Source organism: Peromyscus leucopus, chromosome 20 (genome assembly GCF_004664715.2).
Source record: "Peromyscus leucopus breed LL Stock chromosome 20, UCI_PerLeu_2.1, whole genome shotgun sequence".
NCBI classification, from domain to species: domain Eukaryota; kingdom Metazoa; phylum Chordata; class Mammalia; order Rodentia; family Cricetidae; genus Peromyscus; species Peromyscus leucopus.
In genome coordinates this window covers 58,514,639-58,534,411 of record NC_051080.1, presented here as the reverse complement: position 1 = coordinate 58,534,411, position 19,773 = coordinate 58,514,639, and the positions used below count along the sequence as shown (strand labels likewise).

General features: G+C 43.3%; 1 protein-coding gene across 1 annotated transcript; it reads right to left on the bottom strand.

Annotated features, from left to right (window-relative positions):
- Positions 1 to 3,598: 3,598 nt before the first annotated feature.
- Aard (alanine and arginine rich domain containing protein) lies at positions 3,599 to 8,722 on the bottom strand. Its single transcript, XM_028867969.2, has 2 exons — positions 8,236 to 8,722; positions 3,599 to 4,515 (listed from the first exon to the last, which is right to left on the bottom strand). Exons 1-2 carry the CDS (start codon positions 8,575 to 8,577, stop codon positions 4,360 to 4,362), a joined length of 498 nt encoding a protein of 165 aa, XP_028723802.1. The 5' UTR covers positions 8,578 to 8,722; the 3' UTR covers positions 3,599 to 4,359.
- Positions 8,723 to 19,773: the final 11,051 nt, after the last annotated feature.

The window sequence follows — 19,773 nt, the reverse complement described above, 5'->3', positions numbered from 1 at the left end:
ATCTTTAAAACTAAGGCAGAAAACAATAGAGAGAGCACCCAACTTTGACTTTCCACGTGCACATGAACACACACACACACACACACACACACACACACACACACACCCCTCTCCAGGTTCTACACTGTGATGGTTAGTTTTAATTGTACATTTGACACAATCCAGAATCACCTAGGAAGAGAATCCCAGAAGGGATTATCTAGATCAGGTTGGGCTGTGGGGGTGCCACGGGGGAGCGTCTTGATTCCATTAATTGATATCAAAAGACCCAGTGCACTGAGGGCAGCATCATTCCCTGGACTTGGGTCCCAGACTGTATGAGAACGGACGAGGCGCACATGATTGCATTCATGTCTCTCTGTTCTTCGATGTGGATATGATGTGATTAGCTGTCGTAAATTCTTGCTGCCTTGACTTCCCTGCTGTGATGGACGGCCCGGAATCGTAAGCCAACCTAAATCTGTGCTCCCCTCAATTGCTTTTTATCAGGGTATTTTATCACAGCAACAGAAATAACACTATGATACAGGCCCTTCAATGTAGTCTTCTCAAGATTTAAGCAAAGTATTGTCATTAGATTTCTTTTCTTTTCTTTTCTTTTTTTTTTTTTTTTTTTTTTTTTTTTTTTTTTTTTTTTTTTTTTTAGATAAACCTAACAAACTTGAAGCATATGGCTGGTCATGGCAGTGCTAAGACAAACCACTAGGGTCATGCAGTTCTGTAAACAGGTCCTATAAATCACTATAAGGATTAAATACGATAACACAAATTCAGTCCTTGGCACACGGGCTAGTCCACGAGTGATGGCTAAAATCATTGCTAGCTTTATTACTGTCTGTACCTTGCACATTTCCCTCTTACACTGAGCCCAGCAGAGACAAATGGTGGCATTCTTGCTCCTAAGGAACTGGGGCCTCTAACCCACAGCATTCGGCAGCATCCAAAGAATTCGAATGGTCTGCTCTGAGGGTTCACCGATCCTGGAGTTCTACTGCCTCCCACCCCAACCTCGTTCAGGTAGATCAAGATGCTGGGGTAGGCACAGCAGACGAGCTTTAACCCTAAACCCTAACCACATTGTTTCTCATTGTACCCTAACCTTCATTCAAAGCATGGATAAAGAGGCATCCGCAGCAACGGCAACTGCAAAAGCAAGAGAGAAAGCAGCTGGCACTGGAGAGCCTTGTGCCAGGCCGGGGGCCCGCGGGGAGTCGGCCGTGATTATAGTGGTAAATAAACAGAGTTGATGACTATGCTGGGCACTGGACCCTGCCAGAAAGGGACAGGGGGAAGAGGATGCTCATAATTGCACTAGTGCCGGCTCAGCTCTCCTGAGGTTCTCCACAGCCGACTCGTCTGTCCCCAGGCTGGGTCCTGCAGCAGCACCTGTTCCAGAAGTAGTTTGGCAAGCCAAACCTAGTGTGATTCATGCAGGCCACCTGTGAAGGAATGTGATGCCTAACAACCTGTGCAACGCTCCTAATTGTCTCAATTCACTTGGCGCCTCTCGCTGATGGGTGCTAGTGTACAGTAAAAAGACCATTGCCTGCTGATGGGGTTTTATCTCCCCTACACCCTGCACCCCTGTAATGTACCACTGTGAGAAACTGGGGCCATTTGAAAAACCCAAGCACCATATTTTTCTCCACAAACTCATTTTTAGTATCACTTCTGTTGGCCCCTCTATCCACCCTGGTTGTAAACATCTTCCTTTCTTGGGCTTTTTCAGCGGCTCCTTCCCTGCTGCACAATTTGGGTTATAATGATTTTCTCATTTTCCCCTCCAGCTGGCACTCGTCTTGGTTGCTTCCATCACGCGTGTCTTTAAAATGTCTCACCGTTGTGGCCCTGGCTTATTTTTAAACCCCAGAAAGACGGCCCCTCCTCACGCCTCTTTGAAAAGTTCTCCTGATGACTTCCCGTGAGTCTCCACTGTGCCACGACGGTACAGCGAGCCAACAACACACAGCTGCGCATCATTGCGAAGAAAAGGCAGGAAAGCAATCGTGAGCCTTCTGTTTCTATTAAAAAACAAAGGTGGGTGACAGAGCAGAAACGCGTGATGAGAGTGCCCCATGAGCCAAGCGCCTATGGCATTTTCCTGCTGCACTGCCAAAGTCAAGGGCTAACTCTGCCATTTAGGTCTTCCATAAATAAGACACCTTCGAGAACGGGAGTTTATTCTGCTTCTGCACCTATGGCCCCTAAAAAGACATAGTGGCCCATTGTTTTATCCCCGAAGATAGAGGGGGGGAAAGTTTGTGACAAAACTTTACAATAAAATAATAAATAGGTTTTTGTTTGTTTGTTTGTTTATTTGTTTTTTGCCTGACAATGTAAATTAACAATATGCTGACTTTCAAAATTCTCTTTCAGGTTTTTTTTTTTTTCTTTTTATGTTGATAGACATTACCAGTGGAACCAAATTATATAACTGAGTACTAACCAATGCCAGCGTTCTGCACTCTGTAAGGAATCAAGCTTATACAATGACTATTCAGATGATTTATAAAGACTAGCCCTAACAATGCACTTGAGAATGACTGTTCCTGCACTTAAGTTGAAGTTTTAAAAAAGAAATTAAAGGAGATCACAAGTAATGTTGCCAACGCTTTCATCAAAATTTGTGTAAAGTTGGGCTGAGGAGATAGCCGAGTGTGTAAAGGCACACTTGCAGCACTCGAGTACACACCCACAGCTGGATGTGGTAGCACGTGCATCTACCACCTCAGTGTGACTCTGTGGGGAGTTGGGAGCCTGAGACAGGAGAACATGCAAAAGCATAAAGGAGCCGTATCTCAAACAACGCGAGAAGGATAGGACTGATCCCTGAAGGGTATCCTCTGCACACACACACACACACACACACACACACACACACACACACACACACGAACAGCAAACAAGCAGCCACACAGCATGCATCCCAACACACACAAAGCCAAGAGCTTATTTCAGAGAGCTTCAAGGAATCCAGCGGTCAGATGTCAAGGCACCCGCTACTACCCAATCGACAATGTCCGCGGTGAATCCCAGTCTCAGAGAAAAGAGATTAATTACGAAGGTGTTAGGATCGTTTACTTATGGGCAAAAAGAGTTAAAAACAAAGTAAACTTGATCCAGACAGTCCCTCAATCCTTACAACACAAGTTGTTTCTCCTGCTTTTTAAAATTATTTGGGGGTACTGGGGCTTGAACCCAGGGACTTGCACAGGCTAAGCTACGTTGCCAAGATGTAGTAGGTAGCTGTTCCAGCTTTGACCTGGAAGTACTACCCCCATTGAAGCTTTATAACTGTCACACCTACAAGGCAGGGCCGAGACAGGAGCCCTTAAAACCAAGAGAGGTGGCACATCTAGATCTCGGGTCTTAAGAGCTTCTGTCTCAGCCCTGCCTTGTAGGTGTGACAGTTACCAAAACCTCAATGGAGGTAGTACTTCCAGGTCAAAACTGGAACAGCTACCCACTACACCAATCCTAGCATTTATTTTTAAGAAAAAGGCTACTGCCTTTCCGTCCTCTTTTGTCTTAAGAACTAATTTGAATTTTGACTACAATTACACACAATTTCATAGATAATAACAACTAGAAACACCAATTAGGTCTGCAACTGTTTTTTATTAATTTTACTTTTGCATTGAGAAGCACTTTTGGGGTACAATGAGATCCTCTAATTCAGCGAGAACCATTTTTAACTCCTAAGTTAATTGAAACAAAGAACTATGTTAGTTAGGAATTCAGGGGTGTACATCATGAAACTCAAACTTGAATCAACTGAGGCAAGAGATTTTAGGAGAATAATTATGCATTTCGTCCATGACTACATCCAGCAAGAAACCGAGACACCCTTAATGCTGACCACATGGAGGGCATGGCTGGAATCCAGGCACTAGCAATTCTCCGTTTCACAAGTCAGAAGAGTACTGGATTGACTACTAGATGGACCAAAAATAAAGTAAGAGCAAGCACGGATTCTGCAAGTCCGCACCAAGCTACAAAGAGGAAAGTAATAAGGTAATGTGCAAGGTGGTAAGCTGGGAGGAAGGCAGTCTTTACTGGTTTGGGTTTTCAACTCCCCCCTTTTTCTCTCCTCTCATCCTTCTTCCCTTCCTCCTACTAAAACAATAACCAGTCAATCCAACGGATGGATATTTTTTTAAACTTCAAGAAATGTCTCTCTCCCCTTTCTTAGATTCTTTTTTCCCCCCACTTCCTCCTCACACCTAAGTTTTTGCTGGACAGAATGTCCCTCAGAGCACGCATACAGCATGGCTAGTGTTAGTGCTGGAATGGTTTCAGAGTCGCTTGTGTTATGGTGAGGTTCGGGACTGCTTCAGAGATGCCAGCTTGGGCTTCCCACTATGCATTTCCACACTCGGGATTCATGGCGTCATCTTCCGGGCTCTGGGATTTGGATGCACGCTCCAGGTCCTGCTGCTTCTTCAGCTGCTGCATTTTCGTGTTTAAATCCAGTAAAGTTCGGGCCAGCTGATGGTTCTGGAAACGCAATTCCAGCTAAAAGAAAAAAAAAAGGGGGGGGGAGTATTAGTTTGAGATATAGATCAAAGGAAACTGCTCTCTGGCTGGACATGAGAAATAAGGAGTAGGTAGGAAAGGAAAATAAGACAGAAAGAAAGATGTATTTCTCATCACATTCTCCCTTTCTGACTGTTGGCTCTGGTTATTAAAGTAGCTTTTTCTACAACAAGGTAAAATCCAGATAAATAAATAGCTTTTGAAATGGCCTTGAAATGAAAACAAAAATAGCTGATGCACAAGAGCTGTCTGTGTGAAAAATACCTATGCACCGAAGGCTGTTTTCAAGCAATGGCGTGTGATCACAGTGAAATCATTTATCTTTATGAGCTTTCTGAGCCACAGGATAACTGCCTGGGGCCACCTGAGTGCTCAGGATCTGGGCCCATTTACTTGATTACTTGTCATTTCAAGTTTTCAGGATTTTAAATGGCCTCCCTGCTGAGTAAAAACATATAACGACACCTCAGAGGCACATGTATAGTTATGTGTCCTTATATAATCTAACACTTTTCACTCTAGAACAAAGCCTGCTATATAGCAAGGCTGATTCATAACCTCCTCCAATGAGAGTTTATGAGGCCCTCGTGTGTTTAAATAAAATTTTAAAAATTACATCTCCAAGGACAAGTTACTTAGGAGGCAGGCCACCAACAAAGTGTGGTCCAGCTGTATTATGACCTAAAGCTAAAGATCAACTATTTGCATATTCCATCAGCTGAAGTCATGCTTAATGCAGTTTGTAAAATAATGTTTTCTGTGTACCACCCTCTATGAATTCATCCACAGTAGCCCTCAGGATAAGCCAGGGCACTGTAATAGTAAACTGCAAATACTGCATTGGCGAGTCCTCCTCAATCTGCAAAATAAAATATTAGGCAGGGGTATCTTTTTCTTTTCCTCTGATGTTTATTATATATATATATATATATATATATATATATATATATATATATATATATTTTATTCTTTTGCACTTGGAATTCTTGCGTCTCTGGAAGTAAGAACTAGAAATGTTAGAGGAGACAGCCATCCAAGGCACCTAGCAAACAAACAGAAACAAATCATACAGCCATTGCCATAAAAAGTCCCCATAATCTACCCCAAGACTGTCCTCTGATGTGTTCCCTGGGCTCTCGAGTCCTGCCCTGCTTTTCTAGCTTCATTTCCTAGCACTGTCTCCATGCCGGCTCCTATCACAGGTGATCAGACATCTTGCAGGCCTCCAAAGAAATGCTGTGCTGAGACGCACCTCCATTCGACCCGTCTGTTCTAAGAGGCACTTTGCCAGTTCTCTTTCCATAGAATGCAAATAAATACTAATACTTTTAGAAAAAGCTTCCTGTAATCATGGCCAGGCATCGTTGCCTCTTAGACAGGCTTCCGTCGAATTCTATTGACATGTCTCTGATAACATACAGACAACACCAGACTGATGTTGATGAAGGTGGAATTTGACTACTCCTTAATGATGGCATTATCAGTCAGTGCACTGCGTAGGCATCCATAACAGGGTCTGGGTGTCCTTGTTAAAAGGCATAGTGAATGAAGGGATGAATCGGTGAGGTGATGGATGCCTGCCCTCCATCGTGCCAAGTATCAAGGGGGAAAAATGACTGATAATGATTCACCCATTTAAGTAAAGCATGTGTAATTCACACTTATTTGGGAAATTCAAACACTCATGGTTTTTACACTTCTTTCATCATGGATCCCTTTGAGAGCCTTATGAAAGCTCCAAAACTTCTCTGAGGGATGAAAAAAAGAAAAAAGATTATATACCTAGAAAACTTTAGGTTTAACTCAAGAAATCCAGTCAAAGGACGTAGAAACCAATGTCATCGTTAGTAAGCTAAACAGAACATAATATACATAACATGACTGATTGTTCATCACTGTCCCTTACATAAACGACATTGTAATTCATGATGTCTGTGCATTCCATGCATGGGAACTCTAATTCCCATAGAGATCTCGCTAATGACCCAGATCAAAACTGCTTCTAGTGGTGATGATCCTGAGCTAAGTATCATCCACTCCGCTGCTTCTTTTTTAGATCAGGCACATGGACTAGGGAGTTCCTGAAGATGGGGACCAGGGCCTACACTCCAGGAAAACAGCAACTGGCTATGTGTAAAATTCTCTGCTCCCTGTCCAGAAATTCTAAATTCCTTTTAATTTTTTTTCCATTTCTTTACTTGTGCATGCTTCTGTTTGCACGTGTGAGTGCATGCATGCTTGTGCCACAGTGTTCTTGTGTGTGGGTCAAGGAGTGGGTTTTCTCCTGCCACCTCGTGGGTACTGGGGATTGAACTCGGGTCTTCAGGCCTGTCCTCAGGAGCCTCTAAAGCGCCATCTTGTTGACCCAATTCTCGAGTCTTGATATGTTCTTATTTGTCCTTTTAGGCACAGTTTCCAAGATCTATAATAATTATAATAACAACAGTCAATAAAGTGCATATGGCCTAGGCATGTCATATAATATCATCTCATATAATTACAGTCATCTCATGAGATTACCTCTACATGACAGATGAATAAACAAACTCAAGTCTACTAATTTACATTCTCAAAGCTGTAGGGCCAGCACGTATTAGCAGAGCCTGCAATTCCTTACCTTCTTCTCACCCATAACACATTTCTTGCCTAAACCTCCTATGTTTGATGAAGCAACTTGTTGGAATGCTAAGGTTAAAGGTGCCTTAGAGCTTGTCCGGTATGACCTCGCTATGAGTCATCAACAGGTAGGGGAAGGGGGTGACATGTCTCAAAGTAGCAGCATAGAGTGTTCCGGCCAGGCCCAGGCACTACAGGGTGGCGTCCTGGCCCACAGCATCAACCTCCTGGTGGGCAGGGAGGTGGTCTCACCAGGCAACAAGGCGGCTTCCTCATCCCCATTGGGCTTCTTAGACTCTAGATGAGAACCAGGTGCTCCACGTAATACTGCTCGATCAAACATAATGCATTCCTTATCAAATTCAGATTGCTAATACGGTTAAATTGGATTTACTATCATGTTGCCCTTCTTAAAACCAGAAATGAAATCGATCACCCGCTGAGGTTTCTTAACTGCGTTCTGCAGGAGTGGTTAGTTGTCGCATTCGATGCAGAGAACTTTACAAGTCTCCTTTACGAAACATTCATAGGAGTCGCCATTTTAAAGTCTGAGTTCTTTATACTTCTGTCCTTTTCAAATTGCCTAATTTAATTTTTTCATTTAAAAAAGTCATCTAAAGTATCTACATACACTCCTTCCTGTTAAACACCCAGTCGTTTTCTGAATTCTTAGCAGGGAATAAAATAAAAATAATAGGCATGACTTAGAGTTTCTTTCTGATGGGCTCATTTTATCCATCTAGGTTGTCGGTTTCATTGAAACGTTCGTCTCCTCACACTAAACATATTCAGACCAAGAGTTTGCTATGGGGAAGCTTCTAGAACAGAGGATAGAAAACGACAGAAACGGACTGGGGAGGAGCTCCTCTCCGGAGTCTGGGCCAGTCCCTGAACTATAGGCCAAGCCCTGCTCCATAGAGTTGTGACCCAAGGAGGCCTCCACACCGAGTCTTGAGGAAATCGGGCGCCCAGGAGAGATCTCCCACCCCAGCAGCAATCCCGTGCCCACCCCCTGCCCGGGGGTCCTCCTATGGGGTACCCTCGGCTCAGCAGTGCGAGCCCCGCCGCGCAGCCCGCGCTCACCAGCTCCGCGCGCAGCCGGGCCAGCGCGCACTCCATGCGCGCCCGGGTCCGCTCCTCCCGCGCGGCCGCCGCGGCCGCCGCCACCGCCGCCACCGCCTCCCGCGCGCGCCTCGCTCGCCCGCGTGCCGCCGCCCGCTGGAAGGCGCGCTCCAGCTGTCGCCGGAGGTGATCCAGCACCGGGCTGGACGCCCGGACCTGCTCCTGCGCCTCGATGCGCCAGGTGCCGCAAGGGATGCGGCGCACCGGGTGAAAGGCTGGGGACCACAGGGCAGCCCTGCCGGAGACCCCGTGGAGTCCCCGGGACATCCGCTGTCTGAAGTGGCTGTAGTCACCCAAGCCCATCGCGGTCCTCTCGGCGGCGCTCTGACTGGGGATTTGGTTGCAAGTTGGAGCTTTTTAAAGCCGGTCGGGGCGGGGCGGGGGCAATTAACGGAGCAGGCAGGACCCTGGCTGTGGACGCTGTTACTGTCCGGCCACTCAGAGCGCTGCTTTGCTCCTTGTCCATCTCTTGTCTTCTCTGCCTCATAGCAACAAGGGAAGGAGGTCTTGTGACTAGAGGTTCCGACTGGATCATTTCGTGTTTCGTTTTGTTTTGTTTTGTTTTTTTCCAGCTCCGTAGAACTCAGGCTTTGAGAATGGATGGAGATTGGAACGTTCAACCCATGCAGGTGGAAGCCGAGGAACAAGATGAAGGTTTGCAAGGCAACGAAGGATATTTGACACAGTCTTCCCAGTTACCTTATTTCTTAGTACTGTGCACTTTTCAAATAGTTTCTGGCTTTTTAAACTTTGAACACTGTGCCAGGTGTGATAGAAAGTCTAGATGCCCCTCTGATCCCGTATCCCCAAGAACTGCTTACAGCCCAGGGGGAGAAGTTCGGCCCAGTCTGCAAGTTAGAATAGACTTTCTAATTATCTTTCTACGATCCGTGGTCCCGAGTTCTGAAACTCGGTGCTCCTCTCTGTTCTTGGCGACTTCTTGCCCTGTCCACGTACATGAAAGGGTTAAAATGAAAGGTCAAAACTCTCCTTTACCAGTGGTGCTGATGGTGGTGCATGGTGCAAGCCTTTAATCCCAGCACTCGGGAGGCAGAGCCAGGCGGATCTCTGTGAGTTCGAGGCCAGCCTAGTCTACAGAGTGAGATCCAGGACCGGCACCAAAACTACGCAGAGAAACCCTGTCTTCAAAAACCAAAAAATAAATAAATAAATAAAAACCCTCTCTTACTCCAAAGTGTACAATTGTATAATTCCCAGTTCAATGTAATCGTGAACTGATAATAATTATCTGTCATATACGGCATTTTTTTTACTGCCTCTTTTGGAGCTAATTGAGAGTTTCTTTACAGGAATGAACAGCCGAAACTTCTGTGATCAGAGACAAACCATACAAGAAGAAACAACAGTAGCAGACAGTCGTCACACAGTACTCTCCCCAGGGAGTTAAGGATTCCTCTATGAAAGATTTGTCCATGTGTGGAGGCCCACAGAGGTTTCCTGGTGAGATCTGAGCTTGCTTTACCCAGCAGGGCTGCATTAGAGGATGGCTTGACCAGGTGTGTGGTTACCAGGTGATTGGAAAGGGTCTGCTCTTTGCTGTGCTGGGGGACGTCTTTTGCTCCACCCCTTGACATGCCTATAAAAAGCCCTTTAGAAGAGACAGAAGGGGCCAATGGATGCTGATCCAGGCCCTGCTGAGTCTATCCTGTGTTTCTGTCTGTCTTTTATCCCCTCTATCTTTCTATCTAAATATTTCTCATCCCTCTCTCCTCAAGAGTAGCCTGGGGAAAAATAGTTTTCATTGCCTGAAGTGTTGATGGTAGGTATAAAAGATAACAAGAGCTCATTTGCAGTCTATTATATGCCTTATATTATACTATAGTATATATTATTATATAATATATATTATATATTATTATAGTGCTTACTATATGCCAGGCAATTCACTTATTAACCAATGTAATCTTTGCACTGCCCTGTGAAATGGATACTAATAATTTCCATATTTTTCAAGTGGGAAAGTTCCTATGCATTCCCACCAAGAATCAGTCACAAACCCAAATGGTCTGCCGGGGATTCATAACAATGAAGGCTGGCTTGTGAGTCTGGCTTATGCACTCAAATCACTGAGATATATTTTCCTCCCAAAGAGAGAGAGAATTGCACTGAGCAAGTGCTCAGACTCTCTGAGCTCATTAAATCCAGCTATGCTGAAATGGCCTCAGTCTTTTTCACTGGATAAGGAATTCGGGTTTCCCAGCCCCTGCTGATAATCTCCAAGGTCAATACCTGATAGTTGGCAACTTAAGTATTATAGTCTCAAAAGTTCAGCTAGACGGTTTGGGGCGGCACAGAGGGGGAAGTAATGAAAGAGATACCTTGATGGGGAGGGACATTTGGGGGTTAGGGAGAAACCTGGTGCCAGGAATCCATAAGGATGACCCCAGCTAAGACTGGTAGCAATGGTGGAGAGGGTACCTGAACTGGCCTTCTCCTGTAATCAGATTAGTGACTACCCTAATTGTCATCAGACACCCTTCATCCAGCAACTGATGGAGGTGGATGCAGAGATCCACAGCTGAGCACTGGGCCCAGCCCCGAGAGTCCTATCCCTGAGAGGAAGGACAGATTGTACAAGCAAAGGGAGTCAAGGTCATTACCAGGGGACCCACAGAGACAACTGATCTGAGCTCATGGGAGAGCCTGCATGGGACCAGCCTAGGCCCTCTGCATGTGTGTGACAGTTGTGTTCCTTGGTCTGTTTGTGGGGCTCCTATCAGTGGGATCAGGACCTGACCCTGGTGCCTGAGCTGGCTTTTGGGAACCTGTTCCCCATGCTGTGTTGCCTCTCCCAGCCTGGATGCAGGGCTAGGAGCTTGGTCCTGCCTCAACTTGATGTGCCATGCTTTGTTGACTCCCGTGGGAGGCCTTATCCTTTCTGAACAGAGATGGAGGAGGAGTGGATGTGGGGGAAGGGGGCAGGTAAGATAGGAGGTGGGGGGAGGAACAGGAGTAGAGAAGGGAGGAGAAACTGTAAAATGTAAAATAAATGAAAAAAATTTAATAAAAAAAATTAAGCTATGTCACATAGAGCTCTGGCTTCCACGTGCATGTACGCACATAGAACACAGAGAGAGGGAGAGCCGGGGGGAGGGGGAGGGAGGGAGAGAGAGAGAGAGCACGCGCGAGCTTACCAACAGTAAATTATAAGGTTAACATTTTGTGGGCAGGGTTCTTTTTTTTTGGTGATTTGTTGATGGAACTTGAAAACCAGCCCTAGACACTGAACAATATAAATGTTTAAAATGAGCCAGGCGGTGGTGGCGCACGCCTTTAATCCCAGCACTCGGGAGGCAGAGCCAGGCGTATCTCTGTGAGTTCAAGGCCAGCCTGGGCTACCAAGTGAGTTCCAGGAAAGGCGCAAAGCTACACAGAGAAACCCTGTCTCGGAAAACCAAAACCAAAAAATAAAATAAAATGAGTGTTCTGCCATGACTTTTAACTGGAATTTCCAGAACATTTACTTCAACACGAATTTCAGTTAAGTTCAATTTAATTCAACAGAGTGATTGGTACATGTTCAGTATTAAGCCCTGTACCATGTGAGAGAAATACAAAAATGAATAAGATATGGTTTTGCCTCCAGAAACAGAGAACCTGTGGAAACAAACTCATTCATTTAACAATATTTATTTAATGTCTTATTAAGCATCAGATATTATATATGATGTTCAGGCTACAATAGGAAACCAGAGACACAAGACATTATTTTTAAAATAATTATTTCATATATTTTTTTCAACTGACATGTGGCTTCGACTTTTAAGACAGTTTTTTTTTCTTTTACACTGGAAAGGTAAATTGAAAGTTAGTGAATGAAGTATAAGTATAACACACAGAGACATTGCAATTAGAAAAACATTGGTTAAACTGGGCAGTGGTAGCACACGCCTTTAATCCCAGCACTCCAGAGGCAAAGGCAGGCAAATCTCTGAGTTTGAGGCCAGCCTGGTCTACAGAGTGAGTTCCAGGACAGCCAGGACTACATAAAGAAATCCTGTCACCAAAAAAAAAAGAAAGAAAGAAAAAGGAAAAGAAAAGAAAAAGAAAAATATTGCTTATCTGATGGGGTATAATAAATTGACCCCAAATTCAGTGGCTTAAAAACACTAACTGGCCAAGTTTGGTGGCACATGTCTTTAATCTCAGCACCCAACAGACAGAGGCAGGGGGATCTCCGAGCTTGACGTTAGCCTACATAGAGAGTTCTAGGGTAGTTGGGGCTACCTAGTGAGAGCCTGTCTCAAAAAACAAACAAAAAGAAAAGAAAAGGAGGGAGGGAGGGAGGGAGGGAGGGAGGGAAGGAGGGAGGGAGGGAGGGGAAGGGAGGGAGGGAGGGGAAGGGAGGGAGGGAGGGGAAGGGAGGGAGGGAGGGAGGGAGGGAGGGAGGGAGAGAGAGAGAGAGAGAGAGAGAAGAAAGAAAGAAAGAAAGAAAGAAAGAAAGAAAGAAAGAAAGAAAGAAAGAAAGAAAGAAAGAAAGAAAGAATAAAGACACAGTAGCAGGGCTGGGGAGATGGTTTCTCCATCAGGGCACTTGTCAAATAAGAGGATCAGAGTTTGGATCACCGGAACCCATACAAACGCCAAGAAGGTATGGCAACCAACCTGTAATCCCACCCTTGGAAGGCAGAGACAGAGCAAGCTGGCTAGGGAAACTAGCTGTATAAGAAAACTTTGAGTTTGCTTTAAAAATCTCTGCCTCAAGGTATAAGGTAGAAGAGCAATCAAGCAAGACTCCTAACATCCAACTCAGATACACACACACACACACACACACACACACACACACACACACTGGGTGTAGGGGGAGGGGCAATATTTATTATTATTCTTCAGTTTCTAGGTGAGTATGGAGATGGCTTGGATGGTAGTCCGTGGCTTTCATGACACTGTAGTCATACATCAGCCAGCTGTGCTGTCCCTTGAAAAGGAATGTCAATGTATGAGGTAGGCAGACAAGGAGAAAAGAGCTCACCAGACCAGCCTGGCTTTGAAACAAACATGGAGTGTCCAGAATGCTTCCAAAATGATGGGTTGAGTCTTTCTTCAATGCACTCATTCAGAGTGGGTCACACAATCCATTGGTAGGTCAGGTCACATCGTCAGTTCCAAGCACAACAAGCTGACAGTTTGTTATGCCTGGAACGATACAGTCAGCAGGCACGGGAATGGCGGAATTAGATTTGATCTCACAGCTCTATGGCTCCGAGGGCCATGTTATTGCCCTTCTGCCACACTTGCCGAAATATCACCGATTCTGAATTACTGTTACCTGGACAGATTTTACATTGCCATCAGATTTCTGCGCTTAAAGACATTTCTCTGTGTCCTTTTGGACATCAGGAGGAGTTTGCATCACACACCATGCTTCCAATGTATACAGTTCAGGAGCCAAACCAAAGCTGAGAATCCTTTACACGCCATCTCTGAATCCCTCTAAGGATATGGGTTGGTTACTAAAATCACCATTTATCTCTGTGACGAATGATGAAGAAAATATTGAGGAAAGTTTACATCTACATCCTTCATATAGCACACCTACAAGAGGATGTTTCTGCCTAGTCAGATTTCCCTGGGAAATCTTCACCCTAGTTCCTTTACATGTCCTCTAACAGTGCTCAAAGCCTCCCGTCCAAAGTCACCTCTTTAGCCATCCTCTGTGACAATTAGTCTTCTAAACAGTAAGCTCTGATTGTTCCCTCTGCAAACAGAATGTCCTTGAGCACTCCTTGCAAAAAAGAAACAAATATTTCTCCGGGCTTCTGAGAAAAGAGAATGTTCCTTGTAAGCCTTAAAATAAATATTTGTAATATTTTCACGAACAGCTTAATCGTTTGGCCCATTCAGGACTCTGTGGCTTGCATGGCCCTTTCATTTTCTGGTTAACCTACAGCTAACAAACATTCCCCTCTGCCTGTGGAATGCCAAAAGCCATTCACTGTCTCCTTCACTTAATTTGCCGAGATTGTGGGAGCAAAGGCTTCCCAGCCCTACCCCTTGCTGACCATGAGACTTTGTATAAACACTCTGGGTTACTTTGTTTGCAAGTAAGATAAGAGACTAAGCATCTCCTCTTTACCCAGTTGTTGGGTAGATAAACTGAAGCCCCGGGGGCAAGATCCAAACAGCGTTCAAAACATCCATGGGTATGTTTTAAAAAATAAAATAAAATAAACTTGATATTTTCCTTAGATTGAAATAAACTACACAAAACTGATTTCTTTCACTAAAAAAAATGATATTTTCAGAATTATTTCTAAATAAACCATAAAACCACCATTTTTTATAGGATTTTGCTTATAAATAAAGACAAGGCAATAGATATAATCTTGGGGAAAGTACAGAAGGAAATAGACAAGCCAGTTATCTCGGTGAATGGCCTCCAATCCTGTCTAAGGCATGAAGCAGAAGCGTCTGACATTTACCATGCTGAAAGGCTTACAGAAAAAAGGAAGGCTCACCAAAAGAATGCAAACCGCCGCCGCCACATACAGAGCAGGAATGTCCGGCTTTTCCATCTCAGCTTTAACCATAACTTGTTCCTTTAAGTTCATCAAAAAAGGACCAAACCTGCACCAGTACCCTAACGAGCTCCCCAGCCTCAGTCAGGTAGCCCCTGTCGCTGTCCATTACAGTTGGGTTTGTTGCTGTTTTCTCTTTTCGGTGCAGGACCACGAGCCCACTAGTAAATGTTCTACCACGGGGCTTTATTCTCTGTCCTTGGCTTTTAGAGACAGTGTTTCACTGTGTAGCCCAGGCTGGTCTTGAGTTCATTCTGCAGCCCAGGCTAAACTAAAACTTGCATTCTCCGGCTCTACCTCCCTGGTGCTGCCATTTCAGATTTTCAATAACACACTTAAAACTCCTACTAGTCAAAAGTCAAAAGTGGACATTCATGCAACATTTTGTGTATTTTATATACATTCCTCTCTTCCACACCTTTTCAAAACCTTGGTAACTCAATGTCCACCACAGAGATAATACATGTTGTGTCTGAAGTGAATCACACACCTTTAATCTCAGCACTTGGGAGATACAGGCAGGTGGATTTCTGTGAGTCCGAGGCCGGCCAGAGCTCCAGGACAGCCAGAGCTACATATTGAGACTCTATCTTAAATAAATAAATAAATAAATAAATAAATAAATAAATAAATAAATAAACAGATAAATAAGTAAAATGACTAAAACAACTTCAGAGCTCCACTAGCAGAGATCATTCAGAGAAGTGTGACCTCATCAAGGCCATACTCTGGAAGAACAGACAGGTATTCAAAACATGATTGTTCAAATAATGGCCATTTAAGTGAGCAGATTCTCGATGGTCATCCTAGAGGCCCATAAGCAGAGATATTCAGTGAGTCGGCAGCCTATTACACCTACTTTTCTCCCATTATCAAATGTTTGATTTTTTAGAGGGGCGGGGATTTTTTTTTCTTTTAAGATTTATTTATGGGTATGACTGTTTTACCTACATGTATGCATGTACCAAATGCATGCCTGGTGTCCACAGTGATCAGAACAGACCATCATATCCGCTGGAACTGGAGTTATGGATGATTATGAGCCACCACTCAGATGTTGGGAACTGAATCCAGGTCTTCTGCAAAAGCGACAAGTGTTCTCAAACACTGAGTAATCTCTGTAGCCCCCAAGAGAATTCCTTAGCTCTCCTGGGCATCCTCAATGGTTTCTGAGCTAACTATAGGATGCTCTGGCTTGTGTAAAGTTTAACGTGTCCCTCATTAAATCCAGATCATGATTTACGTCAAAGTGTATGCTAGCCAAAGCCAAAATGCTTGAATTCTGATCTATCAAAGCGTTCCTGGAGTATATTTTAAGACTCTTGCACCCATTTTTGCATCTCTCACCCTCAACTTTCAATACAAGAATGCACAGAACTTTCAGCAAGACGTACACATTAGGAATAAGCTGCATGTCAGACGGTTAGATCCACATGTCATTCTCCCTGTGTTCCTGCTTGATTTCCAACAGTGAAGCTCAGCTGAGAGCTTGTAAGGGCTGGATAGGTCACCTTTGCACATAGGAGCATAGTCTTCTTCTGATGTCTTCTTACACTTGAACTGTCCCCTGTGATTGCGGGAACCAGAGATAAGCATTTCAGAGCTTTGAGGTGCTGATCTGGAAACACATCTTCAACCTCTTGAATATCATGCCCCACCATTGGAACTTCTAGCGCTTCTTTTCAGTGACTCACAGAGGTTAGCTGAGTTCCCAGGTCACCTTGCTGAGCCTTGTTGAATCTTTCCAGAGTTTCATTTTAATGTCAAGCTTGACTGTCAAACCCATGGCTTCTTTAAACCAAAACTCACGCTGGACTTCTGAGTTTCCCGTCACCCCATAGAGTAGATGCGGTATGCAATCAAGGCTGCAAAGAAGACAACAGAAGTTTGTACATGGAGAGTCTTCCCAAAGGCCCTTCTAAAGATAAACTGGTTTATGGAGCTGGAAAGATGGCTCAAAGGTGAAGAGCACTGTCTGCTTTCCCAGAGGACCCTAGTTCAATTCCCAGCACCCACATGGTGACTCACAATCATCTGTAACCAGTTCCAGAGGATCTGATACCCTCACACAGGCATATCTGCAAGCAAAACACCAATGCACATAAAAAATAAAAAGGAATCATTAAAAAATTATTGTGAAAAAAAGATAAGACAGTTTTAAAAATAACGTTGGTGGCAATTTAATCAAAACCTGACGCTGCTGTACAGAGCGCAAACACTCCACCATACAGCCATGCTGTCTCACACTTGTGTGGTTATTTATTATATCTGAACAAAAAACAAGGTATTGTAGAAGGTTCACTAAATTTCAAAAGTATCCTGCCTGCCTGTCCACTGAGAATGTCACAATTCCCTCAGTTCCCATTCTTCACTGTTCTGAAATTACATTGTCAAGTTCTAAAAGCAGCTATGGTGGTTAATAAGAAAATAACAAAAACAAAACAATTGCAAACATTTTTCTTTGGGTCACCAGCTCACAAAAAAAACAACACAGAGACTTAATGTTAATTATGAAGGCATATTTGGAGAAAATACTCTTTAATCTTGGTGAGTCCAAAATTTTGTACCTAATTCACTTTATATCCTAATTTGTATTACAAACCCAAAACTATTTTTTAGACCTCAAAACATTTTCTTAGATAAACAATTTAAGCTTTTATGTCTCTCAACCTTATACACTGTACACCTCTTTTGTGAGTTTCTTTTCTGAATTTGGTAACAAGGAAAACTGTAACTATAACGATGTAGTCTTCAACTCCACACGAGACTTAAGAAGGATATAATATTACCTGAGTAAACAGGAAATGCAGAGCAAATAACTTCCAAAACTGTAGAAATGACAGAAGCAGCTGGCTGCCTGGACACTCACACAAGGTTCCTCTGTAATGTTGAGTTATCCATCTTTAGCCTACAGGCCTAGAATATCTGACAGTCTTTTCTATGTAGCAGGAATTTTGAAAGACTATCCTGCGTTGTTTTGACAAAGTTTATCAGTCACCTTCTTTTGTGTCCTGCTTGTCCAATTCACACAGCATACTATCAGTAGTTGAGGCAAGGGCAGTTTCTTGCCCAGTGGCTAACTTTTGCCACAAAGAAAGCAAACTACATATGGAGGTTCTTTGATGCCCATCATCTCCTCTGAAGTAGATTGGTGATGCCAGGAGAAGACATGTCTCACTGTCATGAAAAGCCCTATGTTATTAAAACACTTTAAATGTCATATTCTGTGCATCATTGAAGTGTTTGAAGATCATCTAGCTATCTAAAATATATCTTTGTATGACCTTGAAAACATACCTAACAAGACTGTAATTTTGATTGTTATAGGTGACTATCAGCCTGTATTTCTTTATTATCCTAAATAGCTTTCCAGGGCTAAAACTTTACATTACATTTTTAAATGAGCTGCATGGGAAATATCTTAAACAAGAATAGAAACACACACAGTATAACAAAAAAATCTTAACTTTGTATCAATATCTAAAAATCCATACCAATGTAAAATATTTGAGACTAGTAGTTGTTCAAAAGTAGACTCAACAATCCACTCTTTTATTCCAACATTTCTATACTATATACCCCCTCTTTCCTTCAGAAAGAGATCCCTGAATCTAATCTTCTTTGTTTAGCTTTTTCCTGACCATTACCAATAACAACTTGTAACCAATCTCCCCTAAACGATGACAAACATCCATAAGCCACAAAACAACCAAAAACCATCTACCCCAACTCTTGGGAATGTGGGCATTATGTTCTCTAGACTGCTTCTTGTTGTCTGGGGATGCTGGCATCTATAGGAGATCCTGAGAAAATTGGGATAATGGTCAAATCCTGGGAGAGCTAGCTGTATCATTTGTTGTCCAGTCTCTGTGTAATGAGAAAGTACAAGACTTATGTGAAGTCCTGCTCTTGTAGTCTGTGAGGCTGGACCATCTCAGCCAGCAGCCTTGAAGCTATTCTGGATGCAGAACTTTGAGGAAACTGCGATATAGGCATTCTGCCATCCTGGGTCATCTTGAACACCTGTTTTCATTGGTGTCTGGTACCCTTGCTCTGAAAAGACACAGACTATTAACGGTAACATACATATCTGTATTAACACAAGTATGGAATGTGTGTTATGCATAAGTCAATTAAAGATGATTTTTTTTGTTCTATGTTTGAGCAGGTAAAAGACACCTGTCAACTTTAAAAGTCTGTTTAGACTACATAAGCAAACTGGAATATAAATCTCCATCCATGCCATATGAAAGAATAATAATAAGTCATGAGGACTCTGTAGCCAACAAGATTTATCAAGTCTCATCTCATCTCTGAGCTGTGTCCATGCAGAGGGATCAGTTTACATGTTACCTATTCTGGCTTATTATTTTTATTTACTTCACTTCTCTCTTTAAAGACTTTATTATTTTTAAATAATTTATTTTTTATGACTATCTATATCCTTTTTCTTTTTTTCTTAAGTCTACGCACATTGTTAAACACACTGTAACCTCTTTAGAGGTTTTTTTTCCCCATCTTAACCTAATTTAATGCATCTCTGTAACCTTTTCTATCTGCATGAGCAAAACCTTAAACCACTGTGCAGCTCAGCTCATGGTATGCTGGTGGCTCAGACCCACAGGCATCAGCTGGGAGGCACCTCCTCTGTGAGACTGTGGGAGTAAGAAGCTGCGTTTGGCTCCATTTTTATGTGCTTGAGCCCCCCCCCCCTTTTTAAAGCTTTCTTGGGTCTTATGTGGAAATACATGCTTCATGTTGGGTGCCATTTGTAAATGTATTTTTCTTTAGGCCACCAGCTCACAAAAAAAAAAAAAAAGAAAAGAAAAAGAAAAAAAAAGAAAGAAAAGAAAAAAAAGAAACCACAGAAACTTATTGTTAATTATGAAAGCTCAGCCTATAGCTTAGGCTTGTCCCACTAGATCTTAGAACTTAAATTAACCCATTTCTGGTCATC

What these genes read in the sequence shown, in the direction of transcription:
- Aard (XM_028867969.2), bottom strand. Translation starts at nt 8,577, where the DNA reads ATGGGCTTGGGTGACTACAGCCACTTCAGACAGCGGATGTCCCGGGGA. An exon ending in CCCGGCTGCGCGCGGAGCTG is followed by an intron (nt 4,516 to 8,235) that starts GTGAGCGCGGGC and finishes TTTTTCTTTTAG; the next exon opens with CTGGAATTGCGTTTCCAGAA.